Source organism: Podarcis cretensis (genome assembly GCF_951804945.1).
Source record: "Podarcis cretensis genome assembly, chromosome: 4".
In the NCBI taxonomy this organism is placed as follows: domain Eukaryota; kingdom Metazoa; phylum Chordata; class Lepidosauria; order Squamata; family Lacertidae; genus Podarcis; species Podarcis cretensis.
The window spans coordinates 1,849,201-1,865,728 of NC_137173.1; the positions used below are offsets into that span (position 1 = coordinate 1,849,201).

At 47.3% G+C, this 16,528-nt stretch overlaps 3 protein-coding genes across 3 annotated transcripts; 2 read left to right on the forward strand and 1 right to left on the reverse strand.

Moving 5' to 3' along the window:
• Positions 1 to 1,553: 1,553 nt before the first annotated feature.
• LOC307213927 (olfactory receptor 51G2-like) lies at positions 1,554 to 2,501 on the forward strand (the record flags this gene model as incomplete). The annotated part of the gene is made up of 1 exon (XM_079972158.1): positions 1,554 to 2,501. The coding sequence occupies one exon, from the start codon at positions 1,554 to 1,556 to the stop codon at positions 2,499 to 2,501; it is 948 nt and encodes a 315-aa protein (XP_079828284.1).
• Positions 2,502 to 7,879: 5,378 nt separating this feature from the next.
• Positions 7,880 to 8,845, reverse strand: LOC307214958 (olfactory receptor 52P1-like; the record flags this gene model as incomplete). The annotated part of the gene is made up of 1 exon (XM_079974074.1): positions 7,880 to 8,845. One exon carries the CDS (start codon positions 8,843 to 8,845, stop codon positions 7,880 to 7,882), a length of 966 nt encoding a protein of 321 aa, XP_079830200.1.
• Positions 8,846 to 14,341: 5,496 nt separating this feature from the next.
• LOC307214980 (olfactory receptor 51G2-like) lies at positions 14,342 to 15,283 on the forward strand (the record flags this gene model as incomplete). The annotated part of the gene is made up of 1 exon (XM_079974097.1): positions 14,342 to 15,283. One exon carries the CDS (start codon positions 14,342 to 14,344, stop codon positions 15,281 to 15,283), a length of 942 nt encoding a protein of 313 aa, XP_079830223.1.
• Positions 15,284 to 16,528: the final 1,245 nt, after the last annotated feature.

Here is a 16,528-nt window from a genome sequence, read left to right on the forward strand (position 1 = left end):
AAATATCTTCCTCCTATATACATAAAAATGCAAGGCTGTTGTCATGCAAACATGACGCCAGCACACTTTAACTGATGTGTGTGTGGGGGGGGGGGGAGAGTTTCTTCAGAGTGGTTTGGCATAAGTGCCTAACCCAATACATTATGCTCTTAGCAGGCACTTCAGAAAAACACTCTCCCAAGTGCCTCCCCCTCCCTTAAGAGGAGGTGGGGGTGAGCTGTGAGAGGAGGGAAAGGGCCTTGGGGCAACTTGCAAGGGAAGGAGAGACAGGATAGGAGAGGGGTAAAGCAGGGTGGGAATGAGATGTAAAGGGAGGAGGGGTGGGCCAGGTGTTGGAGAAGGTGACTTGGCAAACAGCTTAGTGGGTAGATGTGGTTGGCAAGTGAAAGGAGGAAGGTTGGCAGCCCCTCACTGAGAGCCAGTGTGGTGTAGTGGTTAAGAGCGGTAGTCTCGTAATCTGGGGAACCGGGTTCGCTTCCTTGTTCCTCCACCTGCAGCTGCTGGGTGACCTTGGGCCAGTCACACTTCACTGAAGTCTCTCAGCCCCACTCACCTCACAGAGTGTTTGTTGTGGGGGAGGAAGGGAAAGGAGAATGTGAGCCGCTTTGAGACTCCTTCGGGTAGTGATAAAGTGGGATATCAAATCCAAACTCTTCTTCTTCTTCTTCTCATTTTCAGTTAAGATACATAAACTGCAAAATCTTAAACTCTAGCAGTGGAATGTCCCCACAGTGGATTCTGATGGTGGTACTTACCTCTGTCCTCTTCGCAGAGGAAGTGGTAGCCATTGCTTTGTTATTCTTTTATTGTATTCTAATTATTTATTTTTATAATATTTATATTTTATTAAGGTGATTTCAGTAAAAAGAAATAAAGTGATACGGGGGGGGGGAGAAGGAAAAGTAAGAGGGAGAAAAACAACAACAAAGATACACATAAAAATGAAAATATACAACAAACAACAACAACAACAACAAGCAAATACAGAAACCTCAATACGGAAAACTCAATACGGAAGCTGTGTAGCATGTTCAACTTCAGAGGCATGTTTGAAAACCAAAGCATTTACTTCTGGGTTTACGGCATTCGAAAACCTAAATGTTTATCAATGCAGGCATTCAAAAATCGAGGTACCACTGTACGCTATTCCCATACATTGTTGCATAAACTGGTATAGTGTGGTTCTCCTAGTGCTTATGTAAATGCTAATAGCCTACTGCATTTTGTATAAACTCATTCCATATGTTATCACATTTATCCACACAGAGCCTGCGCCTCTAAGCAGTCCGTTCATCAATTGACAGTGATGTCATATCATCAGCCCATTGATTGAAGGGTTTCGTATCTTTATTTTTCCAGTTCCTTAATATCAACCTTTTGGCAGCCATTAGGGCATGGAAAATCCTTTTCCGTTGTCCCATTAATAGGAGACAAGGAACTTCTAGCAGCTTGTTAATTGCCTTTGAAGTGGAAACAGGCCGATGATAAGATTAATTGTGAGCCGCACAGGGAGTGTTCTACTCCGAAGTGGCAGCCATTCCTTGAAGTTCCTCATGGCAATGTCCACTCCTGCCAACCTCACGACCATAGAATTTGCCCTGAGGGGCTTCCCTGGGCTGGAGGCGGTTCATGGCTGGATCGGGATCCCCATCTTTTTTGCCTACCTGGCAGCCGTCCTAGGAAACTGCACCATCCTCTATGTCATACGGACGGAGCCCAGTCTGCACCAGCCCATGTACTACTTCCTGGCCATGCTGGCTACCACGGACCTGGGTCTCTGCCTCGCCACGGCACCCACAGTGCTGGGCGTCCTCTGGTTCCAGCTGAAGAAGATCAGAAAGCCCTGCTGCATAGCTCAGATCTTTTTCATCCACTCCTGCTCCTTCATGGAGTCAGCTGTGCTCTTTGCCATGGCCCTGGACCGATTCCTGGCCATCTGCTCTCCTCTGAGGTATGCAGCGCTGCTGAACTCCAGTAGAGTGGTCAGAATTGGGCTGGTCCTCCTGCTAAGGAGCACTGTTCTCCTCATGCCGCCCTTGCCTTTCTTCCTGAAGTTCCCCTTCTGCCCAGATGCTACCCTTTCCCATTCATACTGCCTGCACCAGGACTTGCTCCGCATGGCATGCGCCGACACAACCTTCAGCAGCTTCTATGCCCTCATCCTCATCCTCCTCACCATGGGTTCTGACCTGCTCTTCATCCTCATCTCCTATGGCCTCATCCTGAGGACTGTCCTGGGCATGGCCTTTGATAACCAGGGCCACCATAAGGCTCTGGGCACCTGCGTCTCTCACATCTGTGCCGTTCTGGTCTTCTACGTCCCAGTGCTTGGGCTCTCCATCGTACACTGGTTTGGACAGCATGCCCCTGCCCTCCTCCACGTCATCATGGGCAATGTCTACATCCTCCTGCCACCCTTGATGAACCCCATCATCTACAGCATCAAAACAAAGCAGATCTACAGCAGGATCCTCAGAATGATCTCAGTGAAGAACCTCTGAGGAAGTCAATGTAAGGAAGGCCCTACTTAATTCACTCAAAGGTTCAGTCTTCCCATGTGGAAATAATGCTTTATTCAGAGTTTAATTCCATAGTGTGCCCCCAATGATCTCCTGGTTTCCTGTGTTTCATTTCCTCCAAGGAAACTGTGTTTAGTATCTCATAAGGAAGCTAGTAAAATGTAGGTTGAATGAAGTAACTGTTAGGTAGATTTGTAGCAGACTGACTGAACCCAAATAGTACTCCTTCGTGGTTCCTCATCATCCTGGGAAAAAGTGACAAGTGGGGGGCCTCAGGGTTCTCTCCTTGGCCTGTTGTTGTTCAATATCTTTATAAACAACTTGGATGAAGGAACTGAGGGGATGCTCATCAAATTTGCAGGTGACACAGAAGGCAGAATCAGAACTCAAGACAACAGATTGGAGAACTGGTCCCAAACTACCAATATGTATTTCATTGGGGACGAATTGGGGACGAATGTCAGGTTCTGCACTTAGGCATGAAGAACCAGATGCACAAATATAAGATGGGGGACACCTGGCTTACTAGCAGTACATGTGAAGACGATCTAGGGGTCTTGGTGGACCACAAGCTCAAGAAGAGTCAACTGTGATGCAGCAACAAAAAAAGGCAAATGTTATTCTCAGCTGCATCAGCAGAAGTCTAGTGTCCGGAACAAGGGAAGTAATATTCCTGCTCTCTTCTGCCTTGGTCAGAACACACCTGAAATATTGTGTCCAGTTTTGGGCACCACTATTTAAGAAGGATGTTGACAAACTGGAAGGTGGGCAGAGGAGGGCACCTAGAAGGATAGGAGGTTTTAGGATCCATTTGTAAAATAAAGAGCTGTGGGTCCCCATCATTTTGACTTCCATGCACTGAGGACAGAAATGGATATCTGGCAACACATAATGGGTGTGTGTCTGAGAGAGAGAGAGAACTTCCTTATGCAACCAGCTGGGACTTGGACTATGTGCCTCATATTGTGCACATGTCCTGAAGCAACAGGTCCTTTCCTAGAAGGTTCTAAGCCCTTATTGACTGAAGGAGGAGAAGATTAAAATGCTGTGGCTCACATCCAATGTTTTCCCCGTTGTAGGGTGCCCTGCCGAAGGGGGCCTCTGTGAGCAGGGCTGCCTACTACAAATAGTTCAAAAAAGGGTCAGGGAGGGTGGTATGTCCGGACAGGATGGGGGAGATAATTCATTCAATTTGCTTTGAGAAGCACAACCATGCAATCCACACTTCCCAGAACAATATGCAACACTTAACGCAGCCTTCCTTGAAAAATCATGCTTCTCCAATCCCACTAAGGTGTAGAAAACGAGGTGGTATGCATTATATAGGTGAAAAATAACACTAACATATTTATTATTATTATTATTCATTTCATTTATATACCGCTATATATTTTTAAGAAGAATCTGAAAGCAGTTTACAGCATATTAAACATCAACAAAACAATCGAGAATCAAACATTTCTGAAGAAAGTCAAATGTAAAGTATACAGTCAAAGCAACATAATTAAGAGGAAACAAAAATATTATCTTAAAGATTTCAAAATGAAACATCACAAAGGAGGTCAACTACAGAATACAAATTTAACACAAACAAAGTTAACAAAAAAAAAATCTTAAACGTTAAAAGAAAACACCACTAAGTCAAATATAAAATGTACATTTAAAACAGCATAGTTAACAAGAGGGAAAAAACATTATCATAAATATGACATGGCTGTTTGTCAGGCACAAAAAGGTGGGTCAAAGGAATCCAAGAATTAGGGTTTGTTGCCAGGCATAGCAATGTTACTCCACTCTCACCAGGAGCCTCTTCAGTGGGGCTGGTGAGTCTGGGCCCTGCCCCCTAGGCCAGGTGGAAAAGGTTAGCTGTAAATGTATTCTAATATATTCTAAATGTATTCTAATATATTCTATAAATATGGATCATAAAGAAGACTGGTCGCCGAAGAATTGTTGCATTTGAATTCTGGTGCTGGAGGAGACTCTTGAGAGTCCCATGGACTGCAAGAAGATCCAACCTCTCCATTCTGAAGGAAATCAGCCCTGAGTGCTCACTGGAAGGACAGATTGTGAAGCTGAGGCTCCAGTACTTTGGCCACCTCAGGAGAAGAGAAGACTCCCTGGAAAAGACCCTGATGTTGGGAAAGATGGAGGGCACAAGGAGAAGGGGATGACGGACAACGAGATGGTGGGACAGTGTTCTCGAAGCTACCAGCATGAGTCTGACCAAACTACAGGAGGCAGTGGAAGACAGAAGTTCCTGGCGTGCTCTGGTCCAGGGGGACATGAAGAGTCAGACACGACTAAATGACTATACAACTAAACAACAATATTGAAAGTCTCATTTTAGCTTTCTGTTTCTTCTGAGGATGGTGTGTGTCTGGCTGCTGCTAATACTTCAAAGGGAGTATCAGCCTGAACCCTTGAACTCCAGATGAACTGTTTTCTCTCGCAGAGAAAGGGAGAAAGTCTTTTTACAAACGGCTGGGGGTGCGTTTGCTCATTTTCAAACAAAGACAGACTAGATCATGTTCTAAAGTGGTGGTTCTCTTCAGCAAGCTTAGCATATTCTGTTGTGGGTTATTTTGTATACAGTGGTACCTCAGGTTAAGAACTTAATTCGTTCTGGAGGTCCGTTCTTACCCTGAAACTGTTCTTAACCTGAAGCACCACTTTAGCTAATGGGGCCTCCCACTGCCGCTGTGCGATTTCTGTTCTCATCCTGAAGCAAAGTTCTTAACCTCAGGTACCATTTCTGGGTTAGCGGAGTCTGGGTAACTGAAGCGTCTGTAACCTGAAGCGTCTGTAACCCGAGGTACCACTGTACAAGCTTCTTAATTAGCAAATTTTATAACAAGAGTTTTTAGAGCAATACATAGCTTACAGGTAAAGGTAAAGGTAAAGGTACCCCTGCCCGTACGGGCCAGTCTTGACAGACTCTGGGGTTGTGCGCCCATCTCACTTAAGAGGCCAGGGGCCAGCGCTGTCCGGAGACACTTCCGGGTCACGTGGCCAGCGTGACATCGCTGCTCTGGCGAGCCAGAGCCGCACATGGAAACGCCGTTTACCTTCCCGTTGGTAAGCGGTCCCTATTTATCTACTTGCACCCAGAGGTGCTTTCGAACTGCTAGGTTGGCAGGCGCTGGGACCGAGCAGCGGGAGCGCACCCCGCCGCAGGGATTCGAACCGCCGACCTTTCGATCGGCAAGCCCTAGGCGCTGAGGCTTTAACCCACAGCGCCACCCTTTAGCAAAAAAAGGAAAGAATTTAAAAAGGGACTAGCTCCTATCTACTTCAAACGATTGGCTGCCTGCCAACCTGCTCTCCTGCACTGCTTGTCTGGATAGCCTGGAACTTGCTCAACCTTTCATGGTTCAGCTAACAGGCTGCAGAAAGGAAACAAGCAGATTAACAGGAAAGGAGAGAGAGTCTCACCCTTTCTATACAATTTGGGGTTGAGAATATAGCTACTATGGGTGCATTCTATTAAATCTAGTAAGTAATATATCTTATTTCTGTTAAGCCAATGGAGAGTCAGCATTTATTCCTCACACTCTTCTCAGAAGGATGTTGACAATTCTGAGCCTCTGACTGTCAGGAAACAGCAGAAACTCCTAAAAAATGGACAGATTCACCTTTTTGCATGAATCCTCCTTTATTTGGGGTATTGCCTGTGTGACAATTTGGTGTAGCCATATGCTCCATAATGGAGAAACAATGAAGAGCAAGAAAACTGGACTGGCCCTCTTTCCCACCCAGCTTCATACTCTGGGCCCCAGAAACTCCCAATTATCCTTTGCCTGGATTTTGTGCAACTGAAGCTTAGAGAGCCTTTAAGCCACATATTGCCCAGTAAAGGACACTGTAATCACGTTTGTACCACCTCTCCATTATTAGTGTTCTTCATTTATCAATGTATATATCACTCACATGCTACAATGGTGTCTAAGGGGTATGCATGTATAAAATCCATACATAATTAAAATTCACAAATAAACAAGTCCATTAAAAAGCACAACAATTAACACAGTAAAGGTAACAACTGAAAGAATAAGATCCAGACGTCCAAGTTTGGGGGTGAGGTGGGGGGATGCTTGTCTGAACAGGTGTGTCTTCAAGAGCCAGTGGAATGCTGATAGAAGAAGAAGAAGAAAAAGAAGAAGAGGAGGAGGAGGAGGAGGAGTTTGGATTTGATATCCCACCTTATCACTACCCTAAGGAGTCTCAAAGTGGCTAACAATCTCCCTTCCTCCCCCACAACAAACACTCTGTGAGGTGAGTGGGGCTGAGAGACTTCAGAGAAGTGTGACTGGCCCAAGGTCACCCAGCAGCTGCATGTGGAGGAGCGGAGACGCTAACCCGGTTCCCCAGATTACGAGACTACCGCTCTTAACCACTACACCACACTGGCTCTCAGATACAGATGGAGGCCTCTCGTTCTTCATCCGGAAGGGCATTCCACAACACTCGTGCCACTGCCTGGCATTCAGCAGGCCAGGCAGTCAATGCCAGCTGGTTCAGAGGAACAGGCACACAAATTCTCAGCTGTGAAAGCTCTTCCTTCAACTGGAGATCTCACTTATTGCAGTGAAGCCATTGCAGGGTTCGGATGACACACACACCTTGCACCGAGAGAACACATGATGGGCTTGTGGGACCATTCAGGCTAATTTCTTCCTCCTCCTCACCATTTTGTGTTTGTCATCCATCAGAAGGGGCTCTAGATGCATCCTGACATATGCACGCATGGGTTTGCCAGTGTGGGGAGTTTTTACTGGAGCCAGAATCCACCACTGTGTAAAGGACCTACACGCTCAGACATTTGCATGCACAAAGAGCCCCCTTCTGACACATTTACTGGTTTAATTTATATTCCACATTTCCTCCCTAAGGAGCCCAGGGCAGCAAACAGTAAAGACATATTGAAAACAATTCCAGGGCAGATGCAGACTGGGACTGAGCTAAGAGGACAAGGAGACCACTTTTGGGTCAGGCCAGGGCCCCTCTAGTCCGGCATCCTGCTCTCACAGGGGACGACCAGGTGACCATTATGGGAAACCCACAAGCAGGACCTGGGCACAAGAGCAGCCCTCTCGCCTCCTCAGGTTTCCAGGCAACAGGGATTCAGAAGCATCACTGCCTCTAACCAAGGCAGTGCATAGCAATCATGGCTAGCAGCCATCAATAATCCTCTCTTCCTTGCATTCCGAGCTGCAGAAGAACTTATTTGGGGCACGGCACCTGATTCGAGGTACAGGAAAGGTAGATGACATCGTCCCAATCCAACCAGCTACAAATGGAGTTTGCCAGGGCCCTTCCAGCCAGGTAGGGTTGGCATTTAGGGGGGAAGGGAATCAGTCTCAACTCAGCCTGAGTTTCACCATGACCCTGCCTGGGAGGAAAACCCTGGTGACCCGTTCCCGGATCTCCTTGGTCCTCACCCCATACACAATGGGGTTCAGCATGGGAGGGAAGAGGAGGTAGAGGTTGGCCAGCAGGATGTGGATATGGGGGGCCACAGAGTGGCCAAAGCGGTGGGTGAAGAAGGAGAAGAGGGCAGGGCTGTAGGAGATCAAGATGACGCAGAGGTGGGAGCCACAGGTGCCAAAAGCCTTGTGCCTCGCCTCGCGGGAAGAGAGACGGAGCACTGCACGGACGATGAAGAAGTAGGAGAGCCCAATGCAGAGAAGGTCTCCTCCGATGACGATCAGAGCCACACTCAGCCCATAAGTGCGGTTGATGCTGGTGTCCCCACAGGCCAGTTTGACCACTGCCATGTGCTCACAGTATGTGTGGCGAATGACGTTGGTCCGGCAGTAGGACAGCCTCCGGATCAGGAAAGGGCAAGGTGCCATCAGCAGCGTTCCCCTGACTATGCCGGCCACAGCCATCTTGGCCACCAGTGAGCTGGAGAAGAAAGAGCTGTACCTGAGCGGGAAGCAGATGGCCACATAGCGGTCCAGCGCCATCCCCAGCAGCACCGCTGACTCCATCATGCACAAGGCATGGATGAAGAACATCTGGGCCAAGCAGGCAACAGCCTGGATCTCCCCGCCCTGGAACCAGAAGATGCAAAGCATCTTGGGCAGGGCGGAGGTGGAGGCTGCCAGGTCAATAGCTGCCAGCATGCAGAGGAAGTAGCACATGGGTCTGTGGAGAGCTGGCTCTGTGGCCACCACCAGGAGGATGGTGCAGTTCCCGGCAATGATCACCACGTAGATGCAGGACACCGGCACAGAGAGCCACATGTGGTAGGCTTCCAGCCCTGGGATGCCTTGCAGGAAGAACGTGGGAGGCCAGGAGTGGGTCAGGTTGGCCAGGGCCATGAGGAACCAGCTTCATCGGAGGCAGATGATTCACCACGGCTGCTTAGCCTCACTCACAGGTTTCCTGAAACGCAGAGGAGAAAAACAGACACACACAAAGGTGACATGAGAAGATCGTAGAATTGCAGAGTTGGAAGGGATCCCCCAGTTTTCTAGCTCAACCTCCTGCAATACAGGAATCCCAGTTAAATAACCCCAGCAGATGGCCATTCAATCTCTGTTTAAAAACCTCCAGCCTCTGAGGTCATAAAATAGCAGAAGCGTAGAGTTGAACGAGAGCCATCTGTTTCAATCTCCATCAAAGCAGGAATCCTGGCTGAAGAATTCCTGACAGGGGGCCTTCTGATTTCCCTTCTGAGGGAGTGTTCCATTGTCACACAGCTCTTACCCTCAGAAACTTCTTCCTAACGTTTAGTCAGAACCTCCTTTCCTGCAATTCGAATCTGTTGCTTCAGGTCCTCCCCTTTGGAGCAGAAGGAACCAAGCTTGCTCCATCTTCTGATATTTGAAGGTGACTATCCTATCAGTTCTCAGTCTCCCCTTCTCCATACCCAACTTCCTCAGAAGGTTTGATTTCCAGACTCTTGATCATCAGATATGATGGATGGGGGGGGGGGATCACACTCCCTGCAGTAGCATCCTCTGTGACTCTGAGAGCTTTTGCTTCAGCTGTCCTGGCTCTAGGCATGGAACTCCAGCAATGAGAGAAGAAATACATACTGGGGGAACATGTGGACTGTGCAAGGTCCAGCCCCACATATGGAGGGACAAATCTGTCCATTTTGGATTGGCTCAGGTTCTCATTTTTCCAGTCTTCACTTCAGTTCTTCACATTTGCACGTAAAAAACATAAGAAGATCAGGCCAATGGGGTTCATCCTCCTGGTCTCACAGTGACCAACCAGATGCCCATTATGAGAAATCCGCAAGCAGGATCCAAGCACAAGAGCCCCCTCCCTTCCTACAGTTTCAACAATTGAGATTCTGAATCAGTGCTGCTTCCAAATTTGTTTGCATTTTTTAAAAATAATATTAAATAATTCTTTATGAATATTCATCAGGATTTTTGGTAGGATTATGACAACAATTGTAATGTAACAAGAACTATGGTATGAACAGAATTTTAAGGAAAAATGGAAAACATTACATGATGCAGGTGGGAAAAGATTAACAATTGAATCCATGGAGGGGTGGAGAGGAGTCCAAGGATTCAGGGAATCCTACATTTCTATTATTATGGTTTATGAATGAACGTAAATGTTAAATGTAAAACTGAATAAAAAAAAAAGAAGAGAAAGAATATTCAGCAGGATTTTAGTGCATGTTTCTCCTAACATTTATACAAAATGTTGTCCAATATGCACATTTTAGGAAATCCCTTTTTCTTATTACAATGCATTTCTGTATATTATTTTCAATCATATGTGTGTTGTTGCTGCTGTTATTTCGGTTTATTATTCACTCGTCATAGGGAAGCTTAAGTTAATTTTAAAGTCGGCATTAAAAACAGTTAAAACAATCACTATATATTCCTTGGCCAGGGAGCTGGGATGCAAAACTCAGAGAATTTCAAAGGACAGCTCTATTTCAGCTCAGTTCAAATTAAAGAAGTTCATCTTTAGAAAAAAAAAAAAAGGTGAACTGAATTCCTCCCCCTCCCTTGTCCCACAGGGATCAGGAAGAAAAGCAGTTACACAGGGCACAACCTTATGAATGAACAGAGACAGATATCCTTCATGGAGGAGAAGATAATCTATGGTTCTTAGCCAGGATGGCTCTACTTTGCAAATCCACAGCTGGAGGCAGCAATGCTTCTGAAAACCAGCTGTTGCAAATCACAGTAGGGGAGAGGGCTCTGGTGTTCAAATGCTGCTTGTGGGTTTCCCATAATGGGCCACTGTGAGAACAGGATACTGGACCAGATGAGCCATTGGCTTGATCCAGCAGACACTTCTTATGTTGTGGAGGCTGCGCTGGTGGCCACCAAAGGAAGCTTGAAGTGCTGACTCGCTTTGTATTAGAAAAACTCACCAAGCAGGCAGCAGAGAGGCAGAGTCCTTGTGGGGTCCTGGTGATACCGATTCTACAAGGGGGCACCTGTGAAGGGCAGGCAACAGACTTTATAGGCTCCCTTTGCCAACCTCCCAGCAAAGATCCCCAGAAGCTGAGGCCCTGGTGCTTAAGGGCAGCTGGGCAACGCTGGTGGGAGCGCCTGGGCTTCCTCCTCTCACCTGCTAAATAGCCTCTCAGGTGTTTCAAGTTTGCCTTCCTGAGAGATTTGGCTGGCTGGCTGGATGTGTGGGGCTCCTGAGGCCACCGTGAAGGGAGCAGATGGAGAGGCTTCTCAGGCAGGAGGTTCTGCAGGTATAATGCTGAAGAGCAGCGCCAGCATCTCTGCAGCATTGCTGACCTCATGGAGCAAAGAGCACAGCACCACTCCTTCCAGTGAAAACAACCAGTCCCCAAGAGACTGTTGGAAAACAAGAAGGTCTTCATCTGCTGGCAGAATGACAACGAGGAGGGAGCCTGGTCTAACTTCTCTGGGCATGCAGTTCCAAAATCGCCTGGTCTTTCAGATAGCTTGGACCTAGATAATTTTTAATTTTCTAGTACATGATGTTTACTGTTGCAAATAAAAGATTGCTGTCCAAATGATACAGACTGTCATTGAGTTCAGACTGGCGAGTCTTCACTTTTGAGACATAATCAGCTCAGTTACTAAAGATGAAAGGAATGCATAAGAATACGACAAAATAATATGATTCCAGCCCATTTAACTAACCAGAAAGGACTTGAATGCACCATAAAGTGAGAGGGGGTGCAATTCGGGTTTATTCTCAGATTCTTGCTTGTTCCTTTTATAAGTACAACAAGGTCATACTTTATTATTCTTAAATTGGTTTTATTGATTCCACACACACCCATTTCACATTGTATATCACTTTGAAATAAAAATAATACAAACCAACATTTGTGGTCAGCTGCAAACCTGATGACTCCCTTCCTGGGTATTAAAAGAGGCCACTGTGAGGCCAGGAGTCACATCTGAAGGCAGCCCTGTTTAGGGAAGCTTTTAATGTTTAATAGGTTATTGTATTTTAGTGTTTTGTTGGAAGCCGCCCAGAGTGGCTGGGGGGACCCAGCCAGATGGGCGGGGTATAAATAATAAATTATTATTATTATAATTCATAGGAAGGAAAGGGGGGTGAGCAGCCCTCCAGTAACAAGGTTCACTCTACCTCAAATGCCCCATTCACACCCCCTGTTAATGCCTCCTTTCCCCCTCCCTAGCCAAAGCACACCTGTAGATATGGGTAGACCACTTGCCATACCACTAGCAACCAATCAAAACCCGTAATCTTGACAGTTACTGAAATCCCAGCCTATTGGAGAAGAGAATGCCTAGAGAGTTATGAAACAGCGCCCCCTACCAAGGGCTACACTGGCACTGCAGCTGTCAAACCAGCCTCGGCTCTAGCTTTAGAACAGGCATAGGCAACTTCGGCCCTCCAGATGTTTTGGGACTACAACTCCCATGATCCCTAGCTAGCAGGACCAGTGGTCAAGGATGATGGAAATTGCAGTCCCAAAACATCTGGAGGGGCGAGGTTGACCATGCCTGCTTTAGAAGGTTCCTCTGTCGCGAAAACTTTTAGAAATTCATATAAAATGTTTCCTGTGATGGTTTTACATAGTGATGGTTTTAAATAGCTATCATGGGAGGAGCTTGGGACATGAGATGGGGCAGCTATAATCCCTGAAGCTGAGACCACATGTACTCAGCTGGCAACACTGCCTGGGTGATAATAGCTGGCATCCTGACACCTGAGTGCTAGACAGGTAGTCATTCCAAGAACAATCGCAAACCCAACCTCAGTGGAATGGGGTCTCAGTCGAGACAAAAGGGTGTGCTTAACTTGGCTGGGAAAACCTTTGATTCACTTAAAGGGTGGGAGGTGGAGGTCAGGTGAGGGACGGGGCAAGCCTGGTGCTCAGGTTTCTGCCAGAAGACCCCTCCCAATTTGTGACATAGTTATAACAAATGTATGATGTTTTACTAAAGGTGTTATGGGTAACTTCCGGAAACTTACAAAAAGGAGAGCCATCCTTTTTGGGGGGCTTCTCACAACTTCTTATATGTGGTAGTTTGAAGTCTTGTTGAAACAATAAAGACCAGGCCTACGGGCTGCTGTTTGGCTCCTATATTTTTGCTGGAGTCTTTACTGGCAATCCAAATGAGTCTGGGAAATTCTCCACTACACTCTCTAGATGTTTTGGACTACATCTCCCATCCTCCCCAGCCAGAATAGCCTTGCTCGATGGGGTTGATGGAGGTTGTAGTCATAGAGGCCAGTGAAGGTGGGGTAAGGTGTGTGGTGCAGTAGATGAGTTCACTGTTAAACCACTGTTGCAAAAATGCCTCTTTGGGTCTCTCCTGCCTTGATAATGGTCCCTTTTTTGGAGCTCCAGATCACTATGATGCGCCAAAGTGGTCTTGGGTGGTACAGATGATCTTGATCAATTTCACCCTTGGTTCTAACCCATTTTTGGTCTTAAAACAGCCTTGGGCACCTTGGTGGCTGACCTATCTCAGGTGCTGGACAGGGGAGCTACACCCCTGTTGGGAATGGGTGGAGAGCTTGTCTTCCAGATGAGTGAGGGAGACTACAAAAGGCCCTTAGCCCAGCTCCCATTCTTTGTAGAAATCAACCACTGCTGGGTGAATCCAGCAATAAGGGGAAGTTTCCTTGTAAGCGTGGAAGAGCTCAGAATAATTCCTCCTGCTCCTCGAATTGAGTGTTACTCCCTGGCTACTTCCAGAGTTCAAGAGACTAAAGCAGGCACCTGCTCAAAGAAGGTGCTCATGGGAACATTTAATTAACGGCACAGGCAGCAAATCAGCTGCACTGTTCTAGGCACTGTGGATCTCCCCATCATTGTTATTGTCTGGGGGCTCCTAAGCTGCACTATCATCCTCATCATTCCCACATCAAGAAGGTCCTCTATAAACGCTCATAGCCTGTCCTCTTTCTTGCAACCAAATATTGCATGCAAACTCTCTTTCCCCAAAAACAAAATAAAAAGGGGGAAGAACAGCATTCTGCCAAGGCAGCTTAGACAACATAGCCTTCTCTCAGCTACTTGGAAAGGAGCAGCGGTGAAGAACTCAAGGCTCAGAAGCCTTACCCTTGGAGCTCAGAGAGCCACAAGGAGGCTCTTCCACAGCATCGTAATAGCATCCAAGAGAAGACCCTTCCTGCCCCAGCAAAGATTCCCTCCAGGCCACTCTACTAGCCCCTGAAACACTCAAGGAGGGAGACTCGGATCAAGGAGATCAGGATTTCTCCATCCGCTTCACTGCAAGCTATCCTTTTATTCTTGAAGAAGAGTCAGGAATTCTTCCTTGCATTCCATCCTCAAAGATGACAACTGTCCTCCAATGCTCCATTTCCGTGTGAGAGATCCTGGAAGTGAAAGATAGTAGCCGAGGTTCATCATGGTGCAGGATACTTTTGCCAACTTGAGCACTGCAGTGCTTGCCCTGAGGGGCTTCCCTGGGTTGGAGGAGGTTCATGGCTGGATTGGGATCCCAATCTTCTCTGCCTACCTGGCAGCCGTCCTAGGAAACAGCACCATCCTCTATGTCATACGGACAGAGCCCAGTCTGCACCAGTCCATGTACTACTTCCTGGCCATGCTGGCCACCACTGACTTGGGTCTCTGCCTCGCCACGGCACCCACAGTGCTGGGCATCCTCTGGTTCCAGGTTGAAAAGGTCAGCAAGGAAGCCTGTGTAGCTCAGCTCTTCATCATCCACTCCTGCTCCTTCATGGAGTCAGCTGTGCTCTTTGCCATGGCCCTGGACCGATTCCTGGCCATCTGCTCTCCTCTGAGGTATGCAGCGCTGCTGAACTCCAGTAGAGTGGTCAGAATTGGAGTGGTCCTCCTGCTAAGGAGCACCTTGTTAATACTGCCCCCTGTCTCTCTCCTCTTGACGTTCCCCTACTGTCCACATGCTGTCCTTTCCCATTCCTATTGTCTGCACCAGGATATGATTCGCGTGGCATGCACAAACACAACCTTCAACAGCCTCTATGCTCTCACCTTAATCCTCCTCACAATGGGTTCTGACCTGCTCTTCATCCTCATCTCCTACGGCCTCATCCTGAGGACAGTCCTGGGCATGGCCTCTGATAACCAGGGCCATCACAAGGCCCTGGGCACCTGCGTCTCCCACATCTGTGCCGTTCTGGTCTTCTACGTCCCAGTGCTTGGGCTCTCCATCGTACACCGGTTTGGACAGCAAGCTCCTGCCCTCCTCCATGTCATCATGGGCAATGTCTACATTCTCCTGCCACCCTTGATGAACCCCATCATCTACAGCATCAAAACAAAGCAGATCTACAGCAGGATCCTCAGAATGGTCAGGAACTCCTGAAGGATTTGTCAGTTCATGGATTATTGCTTCATTTTATTTTCCTGTGTTTGTATCCTCCTTTTCCCCCATCATGGAACCCAATGTGGCATTCTTGTGTTCCCATCCTGCCACTGACCAGTCACTGACATGCTTTGCTCCAGCAAGGCGGTGGCCTCATGGACCTTCAGGCAAGGCCCTGGGACCATTCATCCAGGGGAATCCCAAGAGAGAGCCAGTCAATCAACTCACTGTGACCAATATCGATTCATCAATATTGTGCCAGGCACTGTAGAAAAACAGCGTTTCCCCTCTCTGACTCAGAGTTGTACCAGTTTGGATGCTATTTTTGTTGGGTTGTTTCCCTCTATGTCTAATGTTATCATATCTCTTCTGCCTTCTCTAAATAAATACAAGATTAAACAGCCTGGATAGTCCAGCTGGTGAGAGTGTGGTGTTGATCATGCCAAGGTTGCAAATTTAACCCCCATGTGGGACAACTACATATTATTGCAGGGAGTTGGACCAGAAGACCCTCTGGGTCCCTTCCAACTCCATTATTTGATGATTCTAATATTTTATCCTGGGTTCTTTCATTGCTGTGGCTGATCTGCTACTAAAAGTACTGAATGCCACCCTCCCACAGCTAAGTGAAGCTCCTGTGGACACAATGGGTAGAGGAAGAGCAGAGATGGTGATGGACTTCATTCCACACAACTGGGTGAGGGTTGCCTGCCAGTGGTGGACCTTCTCAAGATTTGGTGAGGGTTTCCTTCAGGGCCTGGACTCCTGGCCATTTAGCCACACAGCATCACTTATGGGTCAGGTGGGTGTTGTGTGTAACTCTCAGTTCCCCCAAACATTCACTTTCCAAGCTTCAGCAGGTGCAGGAAACTGTGCCCTGGACAGGGGAACCTCTTGGGCTTGCAGATCGTAAGGTCAGCAGTTCGAATCCACGCAATGGGGTGAGCTCCCGTTGCTCTGTCCCATCTCCTTCTAACCAAGCAATTTTAAAAGCATACCAGCGTGAGTAGACAAATAGGTACCACTGTGGTACCTATGTGTGGTATTTCCATGTGCTCTGGCACTCATCAGAGTCCTATGTACATCAGTAGCGGTTCAGTCCAGAATAACCTTTGTTAAAAAACCAGAAGCCTTTTTGATTGGGTATTACAGGAATCTGTTTGTGTATGCGACAACGGCTGCCCGGATATTGCTAGCGCAACATTGGAAAGAAGAAGAAGTCCCCACCAAAGAAGATTGGCAAAT